The sequence below is a fragment of the Lepus europaeus genome, chromosome 11 (assembly GCF_033115175.1).
Source record: "Lepus europaeus isolate LE1 chromosome 11, mLepTim1.pri, whole genome shotgun sequence".
NCBI classification, from domain to species: domain Eukaryota; kingdom Metazoa; phylum Chordata; class Mammalia; order Lagomorpha; family Leporidae; genus Lepus; species Lepus europaeus.
This window is the reverse complement of record NC_084837.1, coordinates 20,631,343-20,655,955: the sequence shown is the minus strand read 5'-3', so window position 1 is coordinate 20,655,955 and position 24,613 is coordinate 20,631,343. Positions and strand designations below refer to the sequence as shown.

General features: G+C 39.0%; 1 protein-coding gene across 7 annotated transcripts in view; it reads left to right on the top strand.

Moving 5' to 3' along the window:
* The window catches only part of KTN1 (kinectin 1), an 87,116-nt gene extending 62,748 nt beyond the window's left edge, over window positions 1-24,368 (top strand). For 4 of the 7 annotated variants that reach the window (XM_062205069.1, XM_062205073.1, XM_062205071.1 and 1 more), the window contains 11 exons: window positions 3,333-3,422; window positions 7,905-7,985; window positions 8,763-8,852; window positions 8,982-9,074; window positions 10,502-10,573; window positions 10,815-10,898; window positions 11,061-11,144; window positions 14,093-14,176; window positions 16,414-16,506; window positions 17,971-18,092; window positions 23,878-24,368. In XM_062205069.1, the coding sequence (XP_062061053.1) occupies window positions 3,333-3,422; window positions 7,905-7,985; window positions 8,763-8,852; window positions 8,982-9,074; window positions 10,502-10,573; window positions 10,815-10,898; window positions 11,061-11,144; window positions 14,093-14,176; window positions 16,414-16,506; window positions 17,971-18,075 (876 nt within the window). In that variant the 3' untranslated portion in view covers window positions 18,076-18,092; window positions 23,878-24,368. The remainder of the gene's footprint in view (window positions 1-3,332; window positions 3,423-7,904; window positions 7,986-8,762; window positions 8,853-8,981; window positions 9,075-10,501; window positions 10,574-10,814; window positions 10,899-11,060; window positions 11,145-14,092; window positions 14,177-16,413; window positions 16,507-17,970; window positions 18,093-23,877) is intronic. The other 3 variants (XM_062205072.1, XM_062205070.1, XM_062205068.1) reach the window with 2 other exon arrangements.
* The last annotated feature ends 245 nt before the right edge of the window (window positions 24,369-24,613 follow it).

Below are 24,613 nucleotides of genomic sequence, written 5' to 3'. Positions count from 1 at the left end.
CTTTAGTAGAAGGCATGCTGATTTGTTGTGATTACCTACTTGTTTGAGCTTTGGTGAGCACTACTTGAAGCTGAAGAGTTACAGAAGACCTGGGATATCCCTGCAGTCCCTTGTCAGACCCGTTGTGTTGGATAGGAGACTGGAAGTGACAGCCCTGAGTCAAAGAAATCTAGCTGAGTTAACAAGCGTGTTTGAATATCTAAGATGAAATAATGCACAGTGAACTAGGATTTTTGGGAGCATGTCAAGAAGAGCCAGACAGTATGGAAAAATGAGGAAAGTCTTAAGAAATACAGGAAAGGGGTCAGTTCTGGGAGTGCTGCTGGTGATGGTTCCCTAGAGGAGATAGACAAACTAGACTCTGAAGCAGCTGAATAGTGGATGTTGCATGTCTTGTTTAGTATGTCCTGTTAGTATCAAGGGGAAATACTCTTGATCAGGGTATGTAAACCACTTTTGAAACACATGATTCTGTCTGTACAATAATGGACGTTCTCCTTGAGCTTAAGTTACTCTGTCAAATGTGAAGATTTCTAGTGAGTTGTAGTGGGGAAGTTGATTTTAAAGACTGAAAGAATTTGAATGTGCCAGCTCAGTCAAGTGTTCTACAAATTCCCAGCCAGAATCCCTGTGGGAAAGGGGTACTGCATTTTGCAGATGAGTTAATGAAGGAGCCTGCATGGCTGCGCTCAGCATTCTAAAAAGTTGTTTTGTCTGCTGTGGTGATCTGTTGAGTTTTGAATACAAGTCTTAATGATGTTTATATGTAGGACTTCCAAAGTGAATATAATTTCAGAAACTTTATCGGGTATTTGTTTGTAGTTATATTTCCTTTAGTGAATTTGTGTGCGTTTATGTACCTGTTCACCTTGCTGTAATTTTCAGTAACACATAAATTCATAGGTTTGATTCAGCTGATAGGCATTGAGACTAGGGAAATTTAGGCCAGACAATAGAGAAATCTAGGTCAAGTAGGATGTTGTTTAATTTTGAATAGTTGCAACTGTGCAGTCATTTTTATCATAACAAGGTTCTGGAATGGTTTCTGGTTGCTTCTATAACTGTTTTTAATTGTTATGAGCTACCTTTACAGTTTTGTTTTGTGATTGAGACTGTGTATCTCGGAAGTGCTAGCCATTCCTGCAAGAAATTGTTTGCCACCTACTATTGCCATTCTTGCGTGTTATGTTTCCAAAAGAAAGTTTAGGTTTATGTGCCTGAAGGTATCTTACATAGGTAACGATCTGCATAGATTAGAATTCATAGTATTTAGATGTCAGCAGAATTTAGACAGTCCTTAGTATAGGTGTAAAATTATTGATTGACCCAGTGCCATAAATTGTACTGAAGAGGGAACTATATAAAATACCTTTAGTGGTGTTTGTTTGTTTGTTTGCTTGTTTAGCTTTGAAAGAGTATCACAGAGAGAGAGAGAGAGAGAATGATCTTCCAACTGATGATTCACTCCCCATAAGACAACAACAGCCAGGTCTGGGCCAGGCCAAAGCCAGGAGCCAGGAACTCTCTCCTGGTGTCCCAAATGGGTGGCAGGGGCCAAAGCACTTGGACCATCTTCCACTGCCTTTCCAGGGATTGTGGCCTGTTGGGTTAAGGCACTTTTTGCGATGCTACCATTCTATATTGGTTTGAGTCCTGGCTGCTCTACTTTTGACAGTTAGTGTTTTAGATGCTGGGAATAAGTAATTATTTTTATAACAGAGGATACTCTTGAGTCTACTATAAATGATAGGTTTACTTTAAAGATATTTTAATTATATTGTATTTATAGATGTTAAGAGTAATAATAATACCAGATCTTTCCCAGGGGTTAAAATGGAGTGGGAATTGCTATCTACAGTACAAACTATCCTGTCAGACCACAGCCTTTGAGCTAAAATTGTACAGAATAGAGGTAATTTCTTATCTCTGTGGCTCTTGATTACTAGTTACTTCTTTTAGATTCTTTTTCCCCTGGGAAGTTTTCAAAAATCTTCTGTTCCACAGTATCTATTTTCCTCACTGATTCCCTTTAAAGATTGCTCTAGCACCATTTTGGTCAGATAATAAGAAATACCTCTTCATTATCTCTGAATTAACACTTAATTATTTGCCCTGAATTAACATACCTCGTTTCATGCAGTTGAGTGTATTTCTGAAATTTAGTGGACATTATTGAATTATTGAAAATACTCCATTAAGACACCTATTTAAAAAATAGTGCCACTAATGTAATAACTTTGTTTATAGGATAGGATGAAATCTCTGGCTTTTTATTGTGTAAATTTAGATTTTTATGTGATTAGATTTTCTTAAATTGAAGTTGGTGCCTGTTAAATTAGTAATAGGTTTTAACAATCACATCTGAATGGTGGGGTAGAAAGGTAGTTAAGATGGTGCTGACTTGCATGCGTTCTTGTCACCTGTTGAACTTTATGAGTCTTGTCTTGAGATGATTTTCTTGGCTTGGTTTAGATGTACATTTTTACAGGTGTCTCTTTTTAATGTTGTAGAGATAATTTGAACAGATTTTTTGTTTTTTGGCGTGAGATCAAATTGTCCTAATTTTGACAAACCATGGTTTTGAGTGTATAATTGATATCCATTAAATTTTGACTTAAAACCAACCAAGTTAGACTAACACAGTTGTAATATTTATCTTTAAATTTACAACTGATGGAGACTGTATGCAAGTACCAGAATTAGTTGTCTTAATGCTTAGTCTTAGTGAAGGTAGTGACTGTTTTTCCTTGTTCTCTTTCCTCTTTTTCCCATTGTACCACCTATCAAATTTTGATGGTCATTTTTGCTTTGTTTATCATGAGTGGCTTCACGACCTTGAAGCTGGAATTAATAAAAGTGGCTTTTTGACTCCCATGGCATTATAGTTCATTAGTGATAGATACTTTTATATGGATTTATTAACCAGAGGCTTATTATGCTCAGTTTTAATAAGGTAGTTTATAAAGTTGTAGTTGTAGCAAATGTTTTATGTGTATTTTGTTTTTTGGGGGGATGCATGCATGTTTGTTTTGAATTGTTCCTGGAGAGACAAATCATTTGATTTTTTTAATACTTAAGAAAACGTCCATATTGTCAGATACAATTTTGACTTGGTTAATTTAAGACATTGTTTTCTGTTTAGGATGCTTTAGAGATTTTGCAGATTTTTTTCTGGAGCATTTTAATATCCTAAAATGGGAACTTTTAACATTTGTCAATATTGAATAATTTCCTTAAGTTGACTTTTTTCTCTCATTAAAAGACCATAGCTCTTTTTGAAAAACAAAACAAAACAAAAAAATAGGTTTGATTTGGTTCGTCTTCTACTTTAGGAAAGACAACAACATGTGGAAGCTGTTGAGTTGGAGGCTAAAGAAGTTCTCAAAAAATTGTTTCCAAAAGTGTCTGTCCCTTCCAATTTGGTAAGATTAATGTTGTTATTGTTCTTCATATGACGTGTTGTCATTATTAAGAAAGCTGGGAATAAGCAGCATCTGTCACCTGTGCTTGGTTGTAGTAATCCACTGACGCTTTAATCTTTGCCACTATTAGCCTGAGGTACTTTCCAGTGGTTAAGATAAATAACTTGGTTCAAAACTGATTTCTGTTTACTCACCTGATGTTTTTATTGTGTTCTTAAATTTTGCTTATGAGACATTTTTAAAAGATTATAAAGATCATATTTGGGAAAAAAATGTTTCTGAATGGCTAATAAAACCAATAATGTTCTTAATGGCTATATTCAAAGTAGAGTTTGATTTTAAGTGACTGCTTTTTAGTTTTAGTAATACTTTATTTCTTTATACGTTTGATGCTATAAATCAGTTTCTTTACATTTCAAAGTTGAAGATTCTAGTTGCCTGTTAACTTCTGTAAGCAAAAGTCCTGAAGATAATGTAGAGCACGTGCTTTACTTAAGATTGTACATGTTTTAAGTTGGAGAAAAAAGTTACTTTTGTTCAAAAAGAATTTATACAGTAAATACTTAAGGGCAGAGAAAGCCAGTGAGTGTGCATATGAGTTTCCTGAAGTGGTAGGTCTTTATTTATCTTAATGCAAAGTTGTGTACATGTTCAAAAGTAGAATAGCATAAAGATATCCCACTTAAGCAGTTATTAATATCTGAAATGTGTAACGCATAAAATCTTACTTTGCTACTAGTAATGCACTTCCTAGCTTAGTTTGAAGAACTCAACCGTCAGAGTGTCTCATCTGTAAATATTCTAGCACATATTCCTTTAAAACTTTATAAAATTAATTTTCTTTTATTTGAAAAGCAGACAGAGCTAGACAGACAGATCTTTCATCTGCTGGTTCTCTCCCCAAACACCCCTTGAGGCTGAGCCAGGTTGGCGTCAGGAGTCAGGAGCTCCATTCTGGTCTCCTACATGGATGGCAGAGAGTCAGTTACTTGAGTCATCACTCTGCCTTGAAGGGTGCAGATTAGTTTGGAAAGTGGATCAGAAGAGGAGGAGCCAGGACGCAGTAAGTTCTCTGATACAGGGCTGAGCATCCCAAGCCATGTTTTCACGGCTGCGCCAAATGCCGACCCTCAGCATGTGTTTCTAAAAGATAAGAATTCCTGTGAGTTCCAGTTCCTGTCCTGACTGTTCTGCTTCCAGTCCAGCTCCCTGCTAATGGCCTGAGAAGGACAGTGGAGAATGGCCCAAGTGCGTGGGTCCTTGCCACCCAGATGGGAGACCCAGATGAAGCTCCTGACTTTGGCCTGGCCCAGCCTTCTGTTGTGGCCATTTGGGGAGTGAACCAGCAGATGCAAGATCGATCTCTCTTTAATTTATCTCTCTCTGTCTCTCTGACTCTTCCTTTCTCTCTCTTTCAAATAGATAAGTAAATCTTTTTTCTTAAAGATAGCAATTCCTTTAGAAAATACTTACATTGCATTTAAAAGAATATGCTTAATTTTGTGTGTAGGGGTGCCAAGAAATTTATGGAAGAACAGAGTGGGAAGAGTGCACATTTTCCATGAACTTTCTAGGGTTCCCTCATATCTATCATTAAAGCTTGCATTTCTCCCGTTGTCATGTATGTTCTATGAGTAATAACAACCTAATATAGTTTGTTTTAATCAGGACTCATAAGGTCGACATGTGACTGGATATTTAGATCTTTTTTATTTTCTTGGTTCCCCTTTTTTTCTCCTCCTCCCATCCTTGCACTTTTTTGTTTTTGTTTTTGTTTCTTTTCTTTAAAACCTGGTGGTCTCAAGCAGTTCCCTGCAGTTTGGATTTAACTGCCCGCATCCCTTTGGTGTGTCAGCATATTTCTTTATCCTTTGTGTATTCCATGAATTGGTAATTGGTAGAAACCTGAACAGATTCAGGCATGGTGTTTGGGGTGGGGTGAGCTGGGGGCAGGGCCATCCCATAGTTGGTATCATGCATTTCCTTCTGGAGGCCCATTGGAGCTTATTGAGGCTGCCAGCCCAGTCCTTTGGACACACATTGGGAAGCTTTGATAGCTTCTGTGCTTTGTGTTACAGCAAGATGCTCGTGATGGATTGTATACATTCCATGCCCTAATCCTGGACTCAACTTTCTCTCTAAGATCTAGCTTTGAAGGTGTGGGTTCCAGGGATAGTGTGAATAAACTTAATGTCCAGTTGTATGTGTAGTCTGAGAAAATGTTACAGAGGATGAACAGAGAGGGAGAGACAGAGAGGGAGGCCTTCCATCTGCTGGTTCACTCTCCAGTTGGCCTCATGGCCAGAGCTGGGCAGATATGAAACCAGGAGCTTCTTCCAGGTCTCCCTGGTGGTTCCTGGGGCCCAAGCACTTGGGCCGTCTTCCACTGCTTTCCCAGGCCATCAGCAAGGAGCTGGATCAGAAGTGGAGCAGTCGGGACTTCAACCTGTGCCCACATGGGATGCTGGTGCTGAAGGTGGTAGCTTAACATACTACAAAGGGGCCACAGGTCTTAGCTCAAACTTAATGAAAATGCAGTTCTTTTAAAATGAACGGATTGTGCTTGCTTCAGCAGTACATATACTAAAATGAACAGACTCGGAGCTAGCATTGTGGTGTAGAGTGTTAAGCCTCCGCCTGCAGAGTTGGCATTCCCATGTGGGTGCCGGTTCCAGTCTCCGCTGCTCCACTTCTGATCCAGCTCCCTGCTTATGTGCCTGGGAAAGCAGAGGAGGATGACTCAAGTCCTTAGGACCATGCATCCACGTGGGAGACCTGGTAGAAGCTCCTGGCTTTGGCCTGGCCCAGCCTTGGTTGTTGGCTATTTGGGGAGTGCACCAGTGGATAGAAGATCTCTCTGTAACTCTGCCTTTGTAAGAGAGAGAGACAGAGAGGTCTTCTACCTGCTGGTTCACTTCCTAAATGGCCCCAGTGGCTGGAGCTGGGCTGATCTTAAGCCAGGAACCATTAGTGAAAAAAGACTCTTTAAAAGCTAATTTGATACTAAAGATATGTGTTATGAAGTGATCTCAACCTCTATTCTGTTTTTTATTCGTATTTGATATTGACTGTTTCCTTGAGAATCTTGATAAAGCCCCATAAGGAGTTAGTAGAAATTTTATGAGTTCTTTTTTCTTGAATTAAACTAAATCAGAGACCTAAGAGCAAGAAGAGGATATTATATTTAAAGTATTGAACAAATACTCCTCATTAGAGTTTAAAATTCACTCAAGAAGCATCAACAGTTTAGAATTTGGAATAATGACAAAGTGTAATTAATACATGTATTATTTACGTTGGCTGATCTGTCAGCATAAATTTTTTGTTGCATTTATATAAGTATATATTTGCATATGCAGATCATGTCTCATGACCTTTAAGATAATTTATAATACTTCTTTAAAGATTGACTTTTTTTTTTAAAAAAAGATTTATTTATTTTATTTGAAAGGCAGTTACAGAGAGGAAGGAGAGACCCACAGAAATCTTCCATCTGCTGGTTCACTCTCCAGATGACAATGACAAGGGTTGGACCAGGCCAAAGGCAGGAGCTAGGAGCTTTGGGTCTACCACATGGGTGGAGCGGCCCAAGAATTTGGGCCATCATCTGCTGCTTTCACAGGCACATTAACATGGAGTTGGATTGGAAGTGGAGCAGCCGAGGCTTGAACTGGCGCCCACATGGGATGCCAGTGCCACAAATAGTGGCTTAACCCTCTATGTCACAATGCTGGCCCCAAATTGACTTATTTTGAAATTCAGAGGGAGAGAGAGAGAGAGATCTTCCATCCAACTACTGGTTTACTCCCTAGATGGCTGCAACCTCCAGTGCTGAGCCAGGCTGAAACCAGGAGCTTCATCCAGGTCTCCTGCATGGGTAGCAGGAGCCCAGACACTTCTGCTGCTTTTCCCAGGCCATTAGTAGGGAGGTAGATTGGAAATGGCAGCCAGGACACAAACCAGTGCCCATCTGGGATGCTGCTGTTGCAGGCTGTGGCTTACCTACTATGTCACAGTGTTGATTCCCCTAATATGCAGTTCCTAATTTGAATGAAAAATTCTTAGGGCATCTTCAAATCTGAACTCTTCTTAATAGAGTGTCTTCACTTGGACTCTTTGTTTATGAATTGAAAACATTTAGTTTTCAATAACTATTTTGCTAGTTTTCTGTGTTTTAAAGATTGGTGCTAGTGATTGTAGATGCCATTTGAGTCCGTGAGTCTGTCATTCAGTTGTTGGTATTCTTAGTCAGGATAAATAAGATTTTACTTTGATGATGGTAGCATAGAAATATTTTTAGTGTTTCTCAAAATTGAATTATGTTCACTTTATGTAGCGTTACAGTGCTCTCTGAAATATCTGGCAGGGTAGTGATATGCATGTAAGTTTCTTTTATAATTGGCTAATTTGTTATTTTGAATGATCTGTTTCATTTAGTTTTTTTTTTTTTTAGTTGACAGCTTTCACTTTTTTCTTCCACAGAGTTACAGTGAATGGTTGCGTGGATTTGAAAAGAAGGCAAAAGAATGTGGAGCTGGAACTTCAGGTTCAGAGGAGGTTAAGGTTAGTTCAAGAAGGAAGCTGTATTTTAACCAAACATAATAACAAGAAGTAAATTGCAAGTTGTTTTCATGTGCTTGGGAAAGATAATGATATATGATATATTATTGGTAAAATAGTGATCTTTTGAGAAAGCATAAAATTATTTCATTTTATATAAATTTTTAGAATACTGTAAATTTACTTGAATTTGATTTTCTGCATGGCTAGTACTTGCCAGTTCTATAACTGTATCTTAATCATTTCCAAAGCCAAATGTTTTATTATCCTATACTCTCTTTTTAGCTTGAGCTTTAAAAGTAAAGATAATTGAGAATAAGTTGATAAACTCTGACTGGTTTGCTGGTGGGTCCCCAGATACAACATTAAGACTATTGAGAAACTGGGTTGTTAATTATCTTAAGCTAGTAAAATTGAAGAATTCATTAGTATTATTTCCCATGTCTTCAGTGGTGTGAATAAAATCCCCTTTTCCCGTGTAGCATAGATACTGTGGCCTTCACACAGGGATCTGCTCTGGTTTTACCATCTGACTGCTGTGTAACAAAATCTGTTTATTCCAAAATTGTGTACTATGTTTTCTAGTAAGAGCATAATTAGTAAAAACCAAATGACCAAAAAGATCACTGAGCTTAATTGCTACTTAGAAAGGTTGAGAATTAGAGTTTCATTATAAAACACTTTGAAACTATTTATCATAATAAACCACTAAGTGTTGCAAAAATTTGAAGCACTAAACTTACTGGTAAAAATTATAGAACTTGATTTCATTCTTTGCAGGTTCTAGAGCACAAGTTGAAAGAAGCTGATGAAATGCACACATTGTTACAGCTAGAGTGTGAAAAATATAAATCCGTACTCGCAGAAACAGTAGGAAATGATTTTTAATCTACATTTTTATTTTATTTTTAAATTAGTAACTATTTCCTTCCTGGCCTGAATAGTTTATTGTGGCATTAGAATATGAATTTTTCAGAACGCCTATACTTTTGTCTGTAGGAAGGAATTTTACAGAAGCTTCAGAGAAGTGTGGAGCAAGAAGAAAATAAATGGAAAGTTAAGGTCGACGAATCACAAAAGACTATTAAACAGGTATTTTTAAAAAGAGCTAGGAGCAGTGGATCCAAGGTGGAAGACCGGGTTCCTCATCAGCACCACCTGGGAATGAAATGCAGTGGCAGTGAAGGAGGGCTGGAGGCAGCAGTCTGTGTTAGGGAGGCCCTGGGCTGGTCTGGTGGACCTCTCCTGTGGTGAAAACCACTGAGTTTTAGAGGATGGCTAATGGAACTTAAAGTGCTTTGTAAGTTCTGAACTAATATATGATAACATAGGTTAACAATCTGGGTTCAAAAATTAGTTATTAAAATATTGATATTTAATCCCTGTCATAGTATTCAAGAAAAACTTGAGACATTTTTCTGTTTGTGGGACTTGAGTGTTACTGCGTGGTGTTAATTTTTCTCCCATTTGCTTGAATGTAGTAAACAGTACCATCTGTTACTTTCTTGGGCCAATTTGTGCAGAATTTAGGGCTACTGGTACTTTATGTTAATACCTTTGGTGATTAAATGTAGGAGATTATCTGTTATTTGTTAATAAAAAATTACGCACTTTAAGCATGACTAATTAAAATACCATGCAAATGAAGTAGGTTTTGACTACAGTTTATATCAGGTTATATGGGATTCTATCATTTTTAAGACCTTTTAAAAATTTATGACTTTTAGGAGCTGGCACTTTGGCATAGTAGGCTACACTGGCATCCCATATGGGTGCCCATTTGTGGCCTGGCTGTTCCTCTTTACTCCAGCTCTCTGCTTATGGTCTGGGAAAGCAGTAGAAGATTTCCCAAGTGTGTGGACCCCTGTACTGGCCTGGGAGACCCGGAAGAAGCTCCTGGCTCCTGGCTTCGGATCGGCCCAGCTCTGGCCGTTGTAGCCATTTGGGGAGTGAACCAGCAGATGGAAGACCTTTCTCTCTGTCTCTCCATCTCTCTTTCTGTAATTCTACCTCTCAAGTAAGTAAATAAAATCTGAAAAAAAATTTATGATTTCTATTAAGATACATTCAAAACCTCTGAAGTGTGTGTGTGTGTGTGTGTGCATTTATTTATTTATTTATTTGAAAGTCACAGTTACAGAGAGAGAGAGAGAGAGAGAGAGAGAGAATCTTCCATCTGCTTGCTGGTATACTCCCCAGAGGGCTGCAACAGTCGGCACTGGGCGAGACTGAATCCAGGAGCAAGGTGCTTCTTCTGGGTCTCCCACATAGGTGGCTGGGGCCCAAGGACTTGGGCCATTTTCTGCTGCTTTTCCCAGGTCATTAGCAGGGAGCTGGATTGGAAGGGGAGCAGCCGGGACTCAAACTGGCACCCGTGTGGGATTTTGGTGTTGGAGGAGGCTACTTACCTGTTTTCCACAGTGCTTGCCCCAGTGTCTTAACTGGTTCACGGTTCTACAAAGCAGAAACGCAGTATCCTTGATAACTTTACTTGGTCATATAATTGTTTCACATTTCAGATGCAGTCATCATTCACATCATCAGAACAAGAGCTAGAACGATTAAGAAGAGAAAATAAAGATATTGAAAATGTATGTTATTTGTTGATTTGGCGTGTACTCTGTGAACTCAATTTTAGCATTAAGGATTGTCTAAAGATCTGTGTTGTAAGATTACTTTTATCTGGTGATATGGTTGTGCCCTTAATATTTCATATAATGTTTGAGTTGCTATACTTAGGAATATAATAAAGCTGTAATTTTACATTATGGGCAAACATCATGAAAGGAAATCTTAAATGTGTTAACTTTTCCTTCTTTGTTGCATTGCTAGCTAAGAAGAGAACGAGAGCATTTGGAAATGGAACTAGAGAAGGCAGAAATTGAACGATCTACCTATGTTACAGAAGTCAGAGAGGTACTTACAATAGAATTTTTCACACTTGCTTCTCAATTCAAATTAAGTTTATAACAGTGATAAGGTAGTTCAACATTAACTATTTGTGGCAGAGCTTCCAAGTAGCTACAAAACATGGAATAACATAAGGAGATGAATTTTAAACTCTAAACTTCATTGCAGCTGAAAGATCTGTTGACTGAATTGCAGAAAAAACTTGATGATTCATATTCTGAAGCAGTAAGACAGAATGAAGAGCTAAATTTGGTAAGAAGCTTGTTCTCCACTGGGCATCAAGTAGGCTCTGAAAACACTTGTGTTGACCTGTGGAGAAACCATCCAAACTGTTTCCTTGCTAACCTTCTTAGCTTGGCATTTTGTAAGTTTTAAGATAATCTTCATATTCTGATGACTCCTAAGATGATCTGTCTTTGCTTGACTCCTAAGGTGATTCTTTTCTTAGCTTTTAACAATAGCATGTTTGGCTTTCAGCTCTTTTTCAGATTTTTTTTCTATGTTTTATAAAGCCTTATTTCTTGAACAGCATTACTTTCAGTGACTAAAGAAACAAAGGCTGAGTTGTGAAGGTTATTTGTAAAGCATACTTAGTACTAGAGCTATTTACGATGAGAATCTCTGTTGGAGTCAGCAGCAAGATACTTTGGGAAGAAGTTCAGAAGCATGGTGGTTCTTGATGTGAACCTTAAAGTTGCACACAGTACAGACTTCTTATTGGCCTAACTTCTGAGAGTGTTGAAGACTAAAGATACTACTTTTTGTTCAAGGGCAGTAATCCAGTCCTGTTTGTTATTTTCAGTAGATTTTCTGTAAGTTATAAATAAAAACTTGTGAAATTCTTTATCAGTATATTATTTACAGCATGGTAATCCTATGGAGTTAGCTAAATGTCTTAAGATATACATCATCCTGTATTCATGGTTCCTAAGTTTTCTAGACATTTCACTGATTGTGACAGGCTTAGCTGTTAGACAGATATGGCTGCCTTGTTCTGTTTCAAATTATAGTCATGTCTTCCTGTGACAAAATTGTTAAAGCATGGGATTACATTTTGAAAACATATCCAGATAAACTCCAGGAAGATTATGTAAGTTTGCTCCTGACTCCAAGTTAACCTTGCCCAATTTGGAGTCTCTCATTAGCACTGCTGCATGTACTGAGGAAGGCTACTCATTTGTTGGTGGTTGGTCTTCTGTATTATGGTAATGACTTCATTAGGAATCAGTATTTAGAGTAGTGCTATATGAAATATACACATGGAACCATGTATGCACACCTCTCTCTTTTAAATGAAATGATTGTTTCACTTACTAGTGCTTTGCTTTAATTGAATTCATTCACATTGCTGTTTAAGACTGATACATTGCACAGATCAGACCTATGATATGTTGCGGCCAAAAGTCCTTGCCCTCAAATGTGTTTTTGAAAGATCATTTCAAAGCAGCTGTTGGAGATTTTACTTTTGACCCTGGTGCTCAGTGGCTGACCTAGCAGTAGCATCAAACCCATAGGATTGTGCCCCGTATTCTCTATCTTGTTTTCTGTTTCTGGGAAGAGACCATTTTGTGTGGTAATTGGGTTGTTTGTTTTGGAGGTCTTTTGTCTTGAGTTTGGAATCTTTATTTTAGTCTGTTCCTTTGCTCAGAATAGCTGTTACCACATTTTAAGATAAAATAATTTTGTTTGCCTATACATACTTTGTGCGTTCTTGGGCCAAAAGATTCACCTCTTTGACATAAAGTATTGAACTACTATTGGGGTATTTAAATTGAGTTTGTCAAATAATTTCCAAGTGGAATACCCCCTATTAAATCTTCCTTCAATTTTAAATCTTATATTTTCCCATTTTGGATCTCCAGAACTGTTTGGAAAATCATACCATGGAGGGTGGAAAGCAAAAACAGTTGATGAGTTGAATATAAGAAAGAGTGTTTTGGAAGGCAATGTAGTCTTTTTCCTTATTTCTATTCAATTGGAACAATTTCCGAAGAGGCATTATATATTGGCCCCAGAGTTTTATATAAGCTTTGTAACTGATAAATTGGTCATTGAGAAGTTTTTTTTTGTTTTTTTTTTTTTTTTTTTTAAGATTTATTCATTTATTTGAGAGGCAGAGTCACAGAGAGAGGGAGACACAGAGAGAAAGGTCTTCTGTCCCTGGTTCACTTCCCAAATGGCCACAGCCGCTGGAGTTGGGCTGATGTGAAGCCAGGGGCTGGGAGCTTCCTCTGGGTCTCCCATGTGGGTGCAGGGCCCAAGCACTAGGGACATCGTCTGCGGCTTTCCCAGGCTCATTAGCAGGGAAGTGGATTGGAAGTGATGCAGTGGAGACTCGAACCAGTGTCCATATGGGATGTCGGTGCCACAGGTGGTGCCTAACCAACGGCGCCGTAGTGCCAGCCCTTGAGAAGGCTATCTTATTTTTTTTTTATTTTTTATTTTTATTTTTTTGACAAGCAGAGTGGACAGTGAGAGAGAGACAGAGAGAAAGGTCTTCCTTTTGCCGTTGGTTCACCCTCCAATGGCCGCCGCGGTAGGCGCGCTGCGGCCAGTGCACCGTGCTGATCCGATGGCAGGAGCCAGGTGCTTATCCTGTTCTCCCATGGGGTGCAGGACCCAAGCACTTGGGCCATCTTCCACTGCACTCCCTGGCCACAGCAGAGAGCTGGCCTGGAAGAGGGGCAACCGGAGAAGGCTATCTTAAGACATTTCTTATTGGTGTAAGTTAGGCCAGCGTAGACTTTCGCTGTACTTGCTTTATCCTGTTAAGTGTCTTTTAAAACATCACAGAATTGACTCTTTTAATTGAAATATATAAAGAAATACTTTAAGAACCAATTTTATCAATTGGTAAAATTTGCTTGCCTTTTGATTTATAATAATTTCAGTAACTATTTTATGAATAGTGGTTTATTTTTAAAGGCAATTTACTGGGATTTGATGGTTTTGTTTTTACATTTGCAATTTTCTGCTGTAAACGCTAGTTCATTTCTGAAGCCTTTCTTACCTTCAGCTTTACAGATGGGAACTCCACTGCTTAGCTTTCCTATGTATCTGGTGCAGCATATTGGCTAATCTACTGTGCATAGTAACTGTTGGTGATTTCATTCTTTTACATTCATTCTTCAGTTCTAGAAGTGTCAGCATGATTGAAGGATGCAAATGAAGTTAATTGTGGTGTTGTTTTATTTTTACAGTTGAAGACACAGTTAAATGAAACACACACAAAACTTAAAACTGAGCAAAATGAAAGAAAGAAAGTAGCTGGTGATTTGTATAAGGTATGACACTAACTTGTCCTAGAGCTGCCGTGTCCTGGGCCTGTGTGTGCCTCCAGTCATTTTGCATCATTCTGTTAACTTGCTTATAAATTTAGGCAGGTTGTTACAGTTTTTTAGAACTAAACTTCTTGACTTGTTTTTCCATTCTTAATTTACATCATCATCCAATTTATATAATTATTTTATAGAGTATAAAGTAAAATTTTAAATTTAATTGGAATTATTTTTGAAAACTTGGTTAAATTAAGGTCTGATTGTATAGCTACTCACAAAGAATGTTTTATTAGAAACCAACAAGTATGTAAGTTTCTAGTGTTTGAGTGTGTTCCTTTCAATTTCTTGTTTATATAGATAACTTTTCTTATACTCTCATATACAAATGGATGACATTTAGGATTGCATGTCTTATCCTGTGCTTTAAGTTGACAGGTTACTTGTTTGCGGTATTGTTTGGAGATATTTTAGTAGTGTTATTCATGTGTGCTTATGTCTCAGCTGCCTTAGAGCTGTGCTAGTGTTGTGGGGGAGTCCAGCATTCACTACACTACACATGGAATGAGGGTACCTGTATCTGTCTATTTTCTCTAGCATAGACTGTCACACTTTGTAATATTCGATATTTTAATAATTTTTTAAAAGATTTATTTCTTTTGAGAGAGAGATATCGTCTGTCTGCTGGTTCACTCTCCAGATGGCCATAATGGCCAGGGCTGGGCCAGGCTGAATCTAGGAACCAGGAGCTTCTTCAGGTCTCCACTGCTTTCTCAGGCTAGTGGCAGGGAACTGGATTGGAAGTGGAGCAACCAGAACAGGAACCAGCACCCACATGGGATGCCGGCATCACAGGTGACAGCTTTACCTGCTATGCCACAATGCCGGCCTCCTAAATTAATTTTTAAAAGTATTTTGTTCTCGTTTGAGAGAATGCCTATTAGTTTAATGTACATTTAAGCTAAATCCATCCTGTAGTGTTCCCGGAGAAGCTAAAGCCTGGTTTATAGACAACTACTAGAAAGTATAAGACTGTCTTCAGATAACTTCTACAATGAAAACTGTTGGGACTGGAATTTAAAAATTGAGAATCCAAAGCTTAATTCTGAATTACATGCAGTAAAGAGAAAAACCATGCTCATAGCAGTGCCAACATTTGAAGTGGAGTCTTAACACAGTTCATCACCTACAATGGAGGTAGCTAACTCTGGAAGAGGTTACCAAAAGAATAAACAGACTGATTCCGTTTAAAAAAAAAAAGTATTTTGTTTTAAAAAAAATTGCCTTTTGAAAAATTAAAAGAAATATTTTTGTTGGTTCTGGTGCTAAGAGATTATAACTATTATTATGCAAAAATCTAGGAATGAAGAAGTACTTCCAGTTATTTTACTGTAAATGTGAACTTGGGAAGCTTGTTTCCGTGTCTAACATTTTAATATATATTGTATACTATCAGATGCTGAACAAATCAGTTATTTTAATAGTTCGTTTAAATTTTTGACCTTTGTATTAAAATACAAAACCTGCAATTTTAGCTTAGCAATGTAGTTCCTCACAGTACAAAGGATATAAAACAGATGCTCAAAGATGTAGACCTGTGATGTTATTTATGATTGCTAAAATGGCAATGATAGGCAAAAGTTAACTGTCCCATATCTACACACTAGAAATACTGTGTGACATTCAATGTGAAATGCATATGAATATTGACTGAAAAGGTTAGCAAAATTACTTTGTAAAAGAGCCAAATATAAAAGAGCATTATGTTAAGGCCTATTTCTATGAAGTTTTCTGCTGATTTTCTATAAGCACATGATATGAACAGAGAGGGAGTAGGGGTCAGCAAACCCACAAACTGTTTTAGGGTTTGTGGGCAACATGGGGTCTCTTTTGGATATTCTTGTGTGTTTCTTTATTTTAATATAAATCTTTAAAGATGTAAAAAACTGTGTGTGAGCTGTGAGTAGTCAGGCTGAGGCCACATTTGGGTGACCCCTGGTCTAGACCAGTGTTGATCTAAATACCAACTGTGGTATACAATTTCTGTATTATTTGAACTTTTTAAAAAGTGAGCTTATGTTTGTTTTTGTTTAATCTGATGGGGGAAGAAACTTTTTCATTTTGGAGAAAAAGCCTTTAATTTCAAGAGGAACTTTGCTCTTAATCAAATATGTAATAAAACCACTGTGTGTACTTTGATTTACCAGATATTTTATTTAATAGCTATTATATTGCTTTCCATTCAGGCCCAACAGTCACTGGAGCTGATCCAGTCAAAAATAGTGAAAGTTGCTGAAGACACTACAGTTATTGGGAACAGTGATATTTCCCCAGAAATGGTATGCATCTTATTTAGCTTTGAATCTCTGGACTAATTACCTTGTAAAGTGAAGAATAAATTTTATATATGTAAAATATATATATACATATTGTAGACACAAACACCATCAAACTCTGGGAAAGAATGTGCTTCATATCAGTTATGTTGCACCCTTAACGAAAGTTATCTTCAAGACATTTCATCTTTACAATGCAGTGTTTTATGGAGGTTCTTTTCACTTTGTGCAGAGAGGTATTATGGCAGAGTGTTTGTGAGTTTGCCTCTGGAGATAGACCACATGTCTGCATCCTGGCCTGCCAGTTAGTAGCTGTGTGACTTTGGGGAAATTCCGTAACTGCTCCGTGCTTTAGTTGCCGCATCTGTAAAAGGCAATGGTAGAAGTACCTGTCTTGTAGGGCTGTTGAAAGGAATAAATGAGCCAACTTACAAGATACTTATACTTGGCATTTAGTAATAGTATGTTAACTATTTCACTTTTTTTTAAATTTAATTGAGAAAGAGCAAGAGTTCTTTTTTTTTTTTTTTTTTTTTTTTAATTTTAATTGGGAAGGAGAAGAGATGGAAAGAGCTCTCATCCTCTCGTTTACTCCCCAGATGCTTGCGATGTCAGGTACTGGGCCAGGGCCCAGGCTGGGAACTAGGAACTGAATCCAGGTCCCCCTTGGGGTGGCAGAAACCCAGTCACTTGAGTCATCACTGCTGCCTCCCAGGGCCTGCAATGGCAGGAAGCTGGAGTCAGAAGTTAGAGCTGAGTACTGAACCCAGGTACTCTGATGTGGGTCGCAAGCATCTTACATGCTAGGCTAAGTACTTGCCCTTGCTAACTTTTATTGTTATGTCATAGTGTACTCTTTGCTGTGCAAGTTTTTTTTAAAGGAAAAATTGGCATATTTCTGATACTTGTATGTTTTAGATTTCTCCCCTTATGGCCAAATGAAAACATTTATAGTACAGTCTTTTTAAGAAAATATTCATTTATTTATATGAAACCAGACTTACAGAGAAAGAGAGTTCTTCTATCCACTGGTTTGCTCTCCAAAAGCTGCATTTGTCGGGCCTTGGCCAAGCTGAAGCCAGGAGCCAGGAGCCAGGAGCTTCTTCCTGATCTCCCACGTGGTTTCAGTCATGCAAGCACCTGGACCATCCTCTGCTGCTATCCCAGGCCATCAGCAGGGAGCAGGATTGGAAGTGGAGCAGCCACGTCTCAAACTGGCACCCATATGGGATGCTGGAGTCACAGGTGGTGGCTTAACCCACCACGCCACAGTGCTAGTCCCCTGTAGTATATATAGTTTTGTTGCCAGAAAGTTTGTACCTCTAGTTAGCAAACAGTGCTTCTTTGTGGTTTTTGCTAATTTTTGACTTTATATTGTTTTTGAGCTTTGTTTGTATTTTCTGTTTTTGGTTGCAAATTCCTCTTCCTTATGTTTGGAGTTTCTCATCACTTCTGTCTCCTTTTCAGGAGTCTTCTGAGAAGGAGACGATGTCCATAAGTCTAAATCAGATTGTGACACAGCTACAGCAGTTGCTTCAGACAGTAAACCAACAGCTCACAAAGGAGAAGTAGCATGACCAGGTGTGCTGGTAAGGACAACCGAAGTGTTGCTATTGGTGGCTGCTGGGGAGAGAGAGAGAGGGAGAGAGAGATGCATGTTTCCCTTAATTAAAGAAGCTCTTATTTCACTAGAGGAAATATTCCTTTCTTTCACAGCTTCCAGACAGATGACAGCCTTTAGCTTTTTCAGTTATCTTTCTATGTTGTGTGTATTTCAAAGGTATTGTAGCTCATCGTGGGGAGCAACCTTTACCTTTGCCTACTTTAACCTTTTAATCAAACAGATCGCCTCGTGACTTGGCTACCTGGGTGTTGTCATTGCTGCAGCTACTTGGTTAGTTTGTTCTGATCTTTGTTCAGGTAAAATATTTATGTCATCTCTCTCTCTCTCTCCCTCTCCCCCCTCTTCTCCTTTCCCTCTCCCTCCTTCTTTACCTCTCTCATGATTTGGTAAAATAAAATGATGGAAACATTTTTACTGAGGTGAGATTGTTAAAATCACGCCATCACAGTTTCATTGAATTGGAGGCTGGATTCTTGGTCATTTTATCTGTTTTGACACTGCTACCAGGAGCCACAGCATTTACAATTCTTGGAGGGGTGTTTGTGTTCATAACATCAGTGTTCTGTTTTGTGACGGTGCCCTTATTTACCGGAAGCTTTTGTTTAATCCAAGTGGTCCTTATCAGAAAAAGCCTGTTTGTGGCAAAGAAGATTCGTAATTTATTACTCCTTTTTAGTTAATACCAAGAATTAAACTTATGTTCCATATGTTTCTTCAATAAAAAAAGTTTGCTTTTGAAGATCATCTAAGAAATATCTTCTTTATTCCTGAAATGAGTCTTCAATTGAAGCTAAATAAACCTGTTATTAACTAAGTCATGTTATAAGTTCTTATTACTCATATAACCTTGAAAGGTTGCATTTCTTAGCATTTCAAAATGACTTGTATTCTAACTGGTGAATGTAGGATTATGTTTGTTTTGTTTATGGGTTTTACCTATTTTATGTGCGACTTAAGTCTTAGTGCTTAGGATAATTATAGTATTTGAGTTCACATTGCATACTTGGTATTCTTCTTTTGAAGCTGTTTGTTTTAAAATTAACATGGAATCCTAGATACCCAAAGGGGCAGCTTGTCATGGAACTGCCCTTTCAGACCCCATGCATAGTACTGTAAAAGCTACAGATGTTCCAGGGACTGGATCAGCATCTGGGAAAAGTTGGGGTGGACCATGTTGATGGCCCAGACTATAGTTGTCTAGCTTTTACACAATGATTATTCTCTGGCCTATGCTTTCATTTAAAATGCTTATTTTTGTCAGTTACCTTTAAGAAGTCTTTCTAAATAATAAAACCAGCTCATTTTTTTATGTACAGCAAAAGTAATTAGACCTTGTCTCCATGTTTTGTCCTGCATTTTTTTTCCTCTTCCACATTAGGAAATAGCCTTGCTTCATGGAGAAGTGCTTCTGTCTCACTTTCCCATAACTTCAGTCTCTTTCTCCATACATTCTTGTTGTTGAGATGTCTCACTGACTCTGTGTACAAATTTCAGGTTGCCCTCTCAAGTTTTTACATCTCTACTTAACAAAGATCTTAAAATAAGAAAATGTTCTCATAGTATCTGTTTCTTTACTTGCTATTAATTCCCTTGTCCACTGCAGAATGGCTTCTCTTTCTGATGTCCGTTCCAGCGAAACCATTTTTGCTGATGTCACTAGTGATTTCCTAATTGCTGTATCTAATACAGGCTCTTCCTTTACATTGGCAGGTTGATTGTCCTGAAACCAAAGATCTGAAATTCAAATGCTCCAGAATCCGAAACTTTGAACACTGAGGTGATGCTCAGAGAGTTTTAGATTTTGAAGCTTTTTGGATCTCAGGTTTTTGGATTAGGGATGCTCAACTGGTAAACTCTGTGGAAATATTCCAAAGGCTGAGAAAGTTCTGAAATTTGAAACACTCTGCTCCCAGGCATTTCAGACAGGAGATACCAAGCCTGTAATGAGACTGAAAGCAGTAGGGAAATAGGTTAGCATGCGTGCTGAAGGTAGTCAGCAGCTGCATTTCCACAGAGCCGAAACGATGAGGCCCCTTGACTTCAGACGTCCTCCGGATTCTCTCGTCAGCATCTTGGAGTATTTTCTTTTCTTGCTGTGATGCTCCATTCATGTTAAGTCTTGTGAACCATTTTGACTTGCATGTTTCCATGTTCACTTTAACGGTATTGCATTGGAGACTTATGCTTAACATTGATAACACCACATTTTTTATTCCTGACTTATAAAATCAAAGTAACTTATTAAAATAAACACATCTGCCCTGATGACCTAGCTGGTTGTCAAGCAGCTTCCCTAAGTGAAAATGCAGCATTCTTTTGTCAGCTGATGACTGTAAATCCAAAGTTGGTGAACGGAAGAATGGCTGGCTGGAGTGCCTCATGGATGGTATGAGACCAGAGCTCTGCCAGGCACTTGTGAGCTCTCTCCTCCCTTAGGTTCAAGCCAGTATTGACAGTGGTAACTCCTTACCCTTGAAATGTTGACCTCACCCTCAGCTGACACTTTTGCTCAAAATATTCACCCTCTGGTGTGTGCTCTTAAAGCTACTGTCAGATGATTAAATTGAAGATAGATTTTTTTTTTTTTGGGGGGGTGGGGAGGGTTATTTATTTAAAGGCAGAGAGAGACATAGAGGGAGATCCCATCCATTAGTTCAGTCCCCTAAATGTCTGCCACAGGCAGGCTGGGCCAGGCTGAAGCCAGGAGCCTAGAACTCCATCTTGGTCTCTCATGTGGGTAGCAGAGACCCAAATACTTGAGCCGTCACCTGCTGCCTCCCAGGGTATGCAAAAGGAGGGCGCTGAATCAGAAGCGGAACAGCCAGGACTAGAATTAGCACTCTGTTACAGGATGCCAGCATCCCAAACTGTACCAAAATGCAGGTCCTGAAAATGTAAATATTTTAATCATCATAATGTAGATAACAAGTTAGTGTCTGATGTCAATAAACTTTTTTTTTTTAAAAAGGATTCTATTTGTTTATCTGAAAGAGTTAGTGAATGAGAAAGAGAGGTATCTTCCATCCACTGGGTCACTCCCCAGTAGGCTGCAATAGTCTGTACTTTGCCTGGCTGAAGCCAGGAGTCAGGAGCTTCTTCGGGTCTCCCATGTGTGTACAGGGGCCCAAGCACTTGGGCCATCTTTCACTGCTTTCCCAGGCACATTAGCAGGATGCTGAATTGGAAGTGGATTAGCCAGGACTTGAACTGGTACCCATATAGGATGCCAGGCTCACAGGCATTGGCTTAATCTGCTATGCTACAACACTGAATGCAAATAAGCCTTGTTCAATATGCACTACAAATAAACATGACTTATTCAAGATTGTTCTGTGCATGTTCAATAAAGGGAAAGCTGTTATTTTAAAAAGAAAAGTGACTGCAGTGATTTAGATTTTCTAAGTCCAGATGTACAGTACTTGGAATTTCTGGGAGCTGCAGGGGTCAGATGTATTTAGTGTATACCCCTAACTTGTAAAAATCTTCGTCCTTCTTTCCCTTTGGAGGTTGTCCTTTCCATTTCCTCCTCAGCCCACACCTATACAGAAAGGCTGCCACCTCCCTCTCTCCTTTTTGGGAAGTGACAGAATTGATTAAGATGACTTGTATGTGGATTTGCAACACTGATGTTTACAGTATGCTGCTTTTGTTCCAGATGTTGATTTTTCCTGTTCACTGGCCTGCTCTCTGGGTGTTCTAGGTGTATTTCTGACCGAATCAGGAGACTTCACTCTCCCAGTGTCCCTCCCGTTGGAACGCGTTTGTGGAGTCCTGTGAAAGGTGGATTGTAGCTGGCCCTGGATCAGTGTGCCTAAGCGTGCTTCCAGCATCTGGGGACTCCTCTGAGCACTAGATAGGTGGTTAGATTGTTGTTCCTGTGGTACAGCAAACCCAGAGAGATTCTGCACCTTGCCCTCCGCTAGCCAGAGGGGAAGCTGGAATTTAAATGAAGGTGGTCTGGTCCAGGGCCTGGCTCCTCATTTGTGCTTTTCTCCTCTCTGATTCAGGTGCTCTGTTCCCTGGCTCCTTGTGTCTCTGATTTCTTTTTTCCTCATTCTGATTCCTTGGTGCCAGCATCTTAGGAGTTTCTCTGGTTAAATTGGACTTTTTCCTTAAATTGGTACTTGCTTTGTCAGTGATGAATTGGAGAGACCTGCAATAGTATCTGTAGAAAATTGAGATGAAGCTGTGTGTGTGTGTGTGCGTGCGTGCGTGCACGTGTCTGTGCACGAACTCTCCCTGCTGCTTTGAGAAGTAGAAGTAGTCTTGTGTTTCTCAAAGAAAAAGTCCTTTTGTGGTGCTGCTGAAGCACAAGAGTGAGTATGCCAGGTAGAAGTGAGCTTTTATCTCTGTGCCCCAGGCTTGGCTTTCGCGCAAGCAGGCTTTCATTTTTGCAGTGTTTCTGTGGCACTTCAGGGTCTAATGAAGGCTGTGTAGGCCTCTGATCAACAACAGTTGTGCTAACTTTGCTTTTTAACCTTCTAATTGTTTCTTTTCCTCTCTGCTTTTTATCATGAAAAACTTCACACATGAAATTGAAAGAATAGGGGCAGACTTTGGGTCTGGTTGTTAAGCTGCCCTTTGGGACAGCTGTGTTTCACATCTGACTGCCTGGATTCAGTCCCCATCTTACTCCAGCTTCCTGCTGCTGTGGACCCTGGGAGTCTGGTGATGGCTCAAGGACTTGGGTTGCTGCCACCCAGGTGGGAGACCTGGATTGAGTTTGAGCTTCTGGTCTCAGTCCCCTCGATTCTCCCAGCCTTTGTGGATAGCTGGGAAGTGAAGCAGTCAATGGAAGCATTTCCTGTCTGTCACTGTCTCTCTACCACTGAAATGGTAAAAACAGGCACCAGAATAGTGTGAACATCTGTCAGACCTTATATCTGCTTTATCTCTGCATCCATCTATGTTTTGTTGACGTTAAAGCATTTGAAGGTGAGTTTCAGTCATCATGGCCCGTCATCCCTGAGCACTTCAGTATGCATCTCCTAAGAACCAGGATGTTCTCTTTCAAGCCTAGAGTATTCTTACAATATCCAGCATTAAGCTCACATTCTGGTTTCTTTAGTTGCAGCCAGAATAGTATTTTGGTTATGTGTTGCATTTGCTGAAGTCCTTTTAGTCTCTCTCATGACTTTTAAAATTTAACTTTTTAGTCATCTGACTTGGAAAACTTTGTATGATTTCAGAAAATCCCACATAGATTCCTTATGGGCGGAGAGTTGTAAATGTCAGCCCCTTGCTTTTCAGGTGCTCTCACCCTAGCTTTACGTGCTCTGAAGTGGGCTGTACCTAGAGCGGCTGGTGTTGGGGCACAGAAGCATCGCATATCTGAGTGCTGCCCCGAACCCCAGCTGCTCTGCTTCTCACCCAGCTCCTCATTAGTGCACCTGGGGAAGCAGCAGAGAACTGAAGTACTGGGTCCCTTCCACCTCCATGGGAGACCAGGATGGAGTTCCAGGCCCTGGTTGTTGGAGCCATTTGGGGAGTGAACCAGTGCCTGGAAGACCTCTCCAAGTCTATCACTCTGCCTATCAGATAAATACATAAGCCTGTAAAATGTCTGCCTACAAACTTCTTTGTTCTGAATCCTGAGGTTTTTATCGTTTTGATTAGCATTAGTGTGAATCACGTGGTGTATAGTTGAAAGGGCCGTGCTCGGTCAGACGGGGTAAATACAAGACAGATGTCTTCTGGTTGCCTTTTGTTGCCCTGTTTTTTAAAATGGATTTCTTTCTTGTCTTTTACAGAATGAAGTAATTGGGAAAACTGTTCATTCAAGGATAACAGAAGGCATTGTATTATATTTTGCCAAATTAAAGCCTTATTTATGTTTTCACCCTTTCTACTTTGTCAGAAACACTGAACAGAGTTTTGTCTTTTCTAATCCTTGTTAGACTACTGATTTAAAGAGAGAAAAATAAAAGAAGCCAACTCTGTAGACATCTTCAGAGTTTAGTTTTATAATAAAAACTGTTTGAATAATTAGACCTTTACATTCCTGAAGATAAAATAAACATGTAATCTTTTATTTTGCTCAATAAAATTGTTCAGATGATCAAAGTGGTAAAGACGATGTAAAATTTAACATTTTAATACTGATGTTGTACACTGTTTTACTTAACATTTTGGGAAGTAACTGCCTCTGACTTCAACTCAAGAAAACACTTTTTTGTTGCTAATGTAATCCGTTTTTGTAATGGCATCAGCAAATAAAGGGATGCTTATTATTCAAACTTGACTTCCTGTGGTTTGCACTGAGCTTTAATGCATTTTGTTTTACTATAGATCAAGGTTAATCTAGAACGTAGTTATGTAGCCGTGGAACACGATAGGATGGCCTCGTTCTTGCATGGTGCTTCTGACTGGAACTTGGGGTCTTCTCTGCTTCTGTGTGGGGTAGATGGATCCCAGGTGCACTGTGGGTTACAGGAAGTGCAAGTGCAATCAGTTAGGGCTTCAGACCTGCACTTCAAAGAGGAAGAT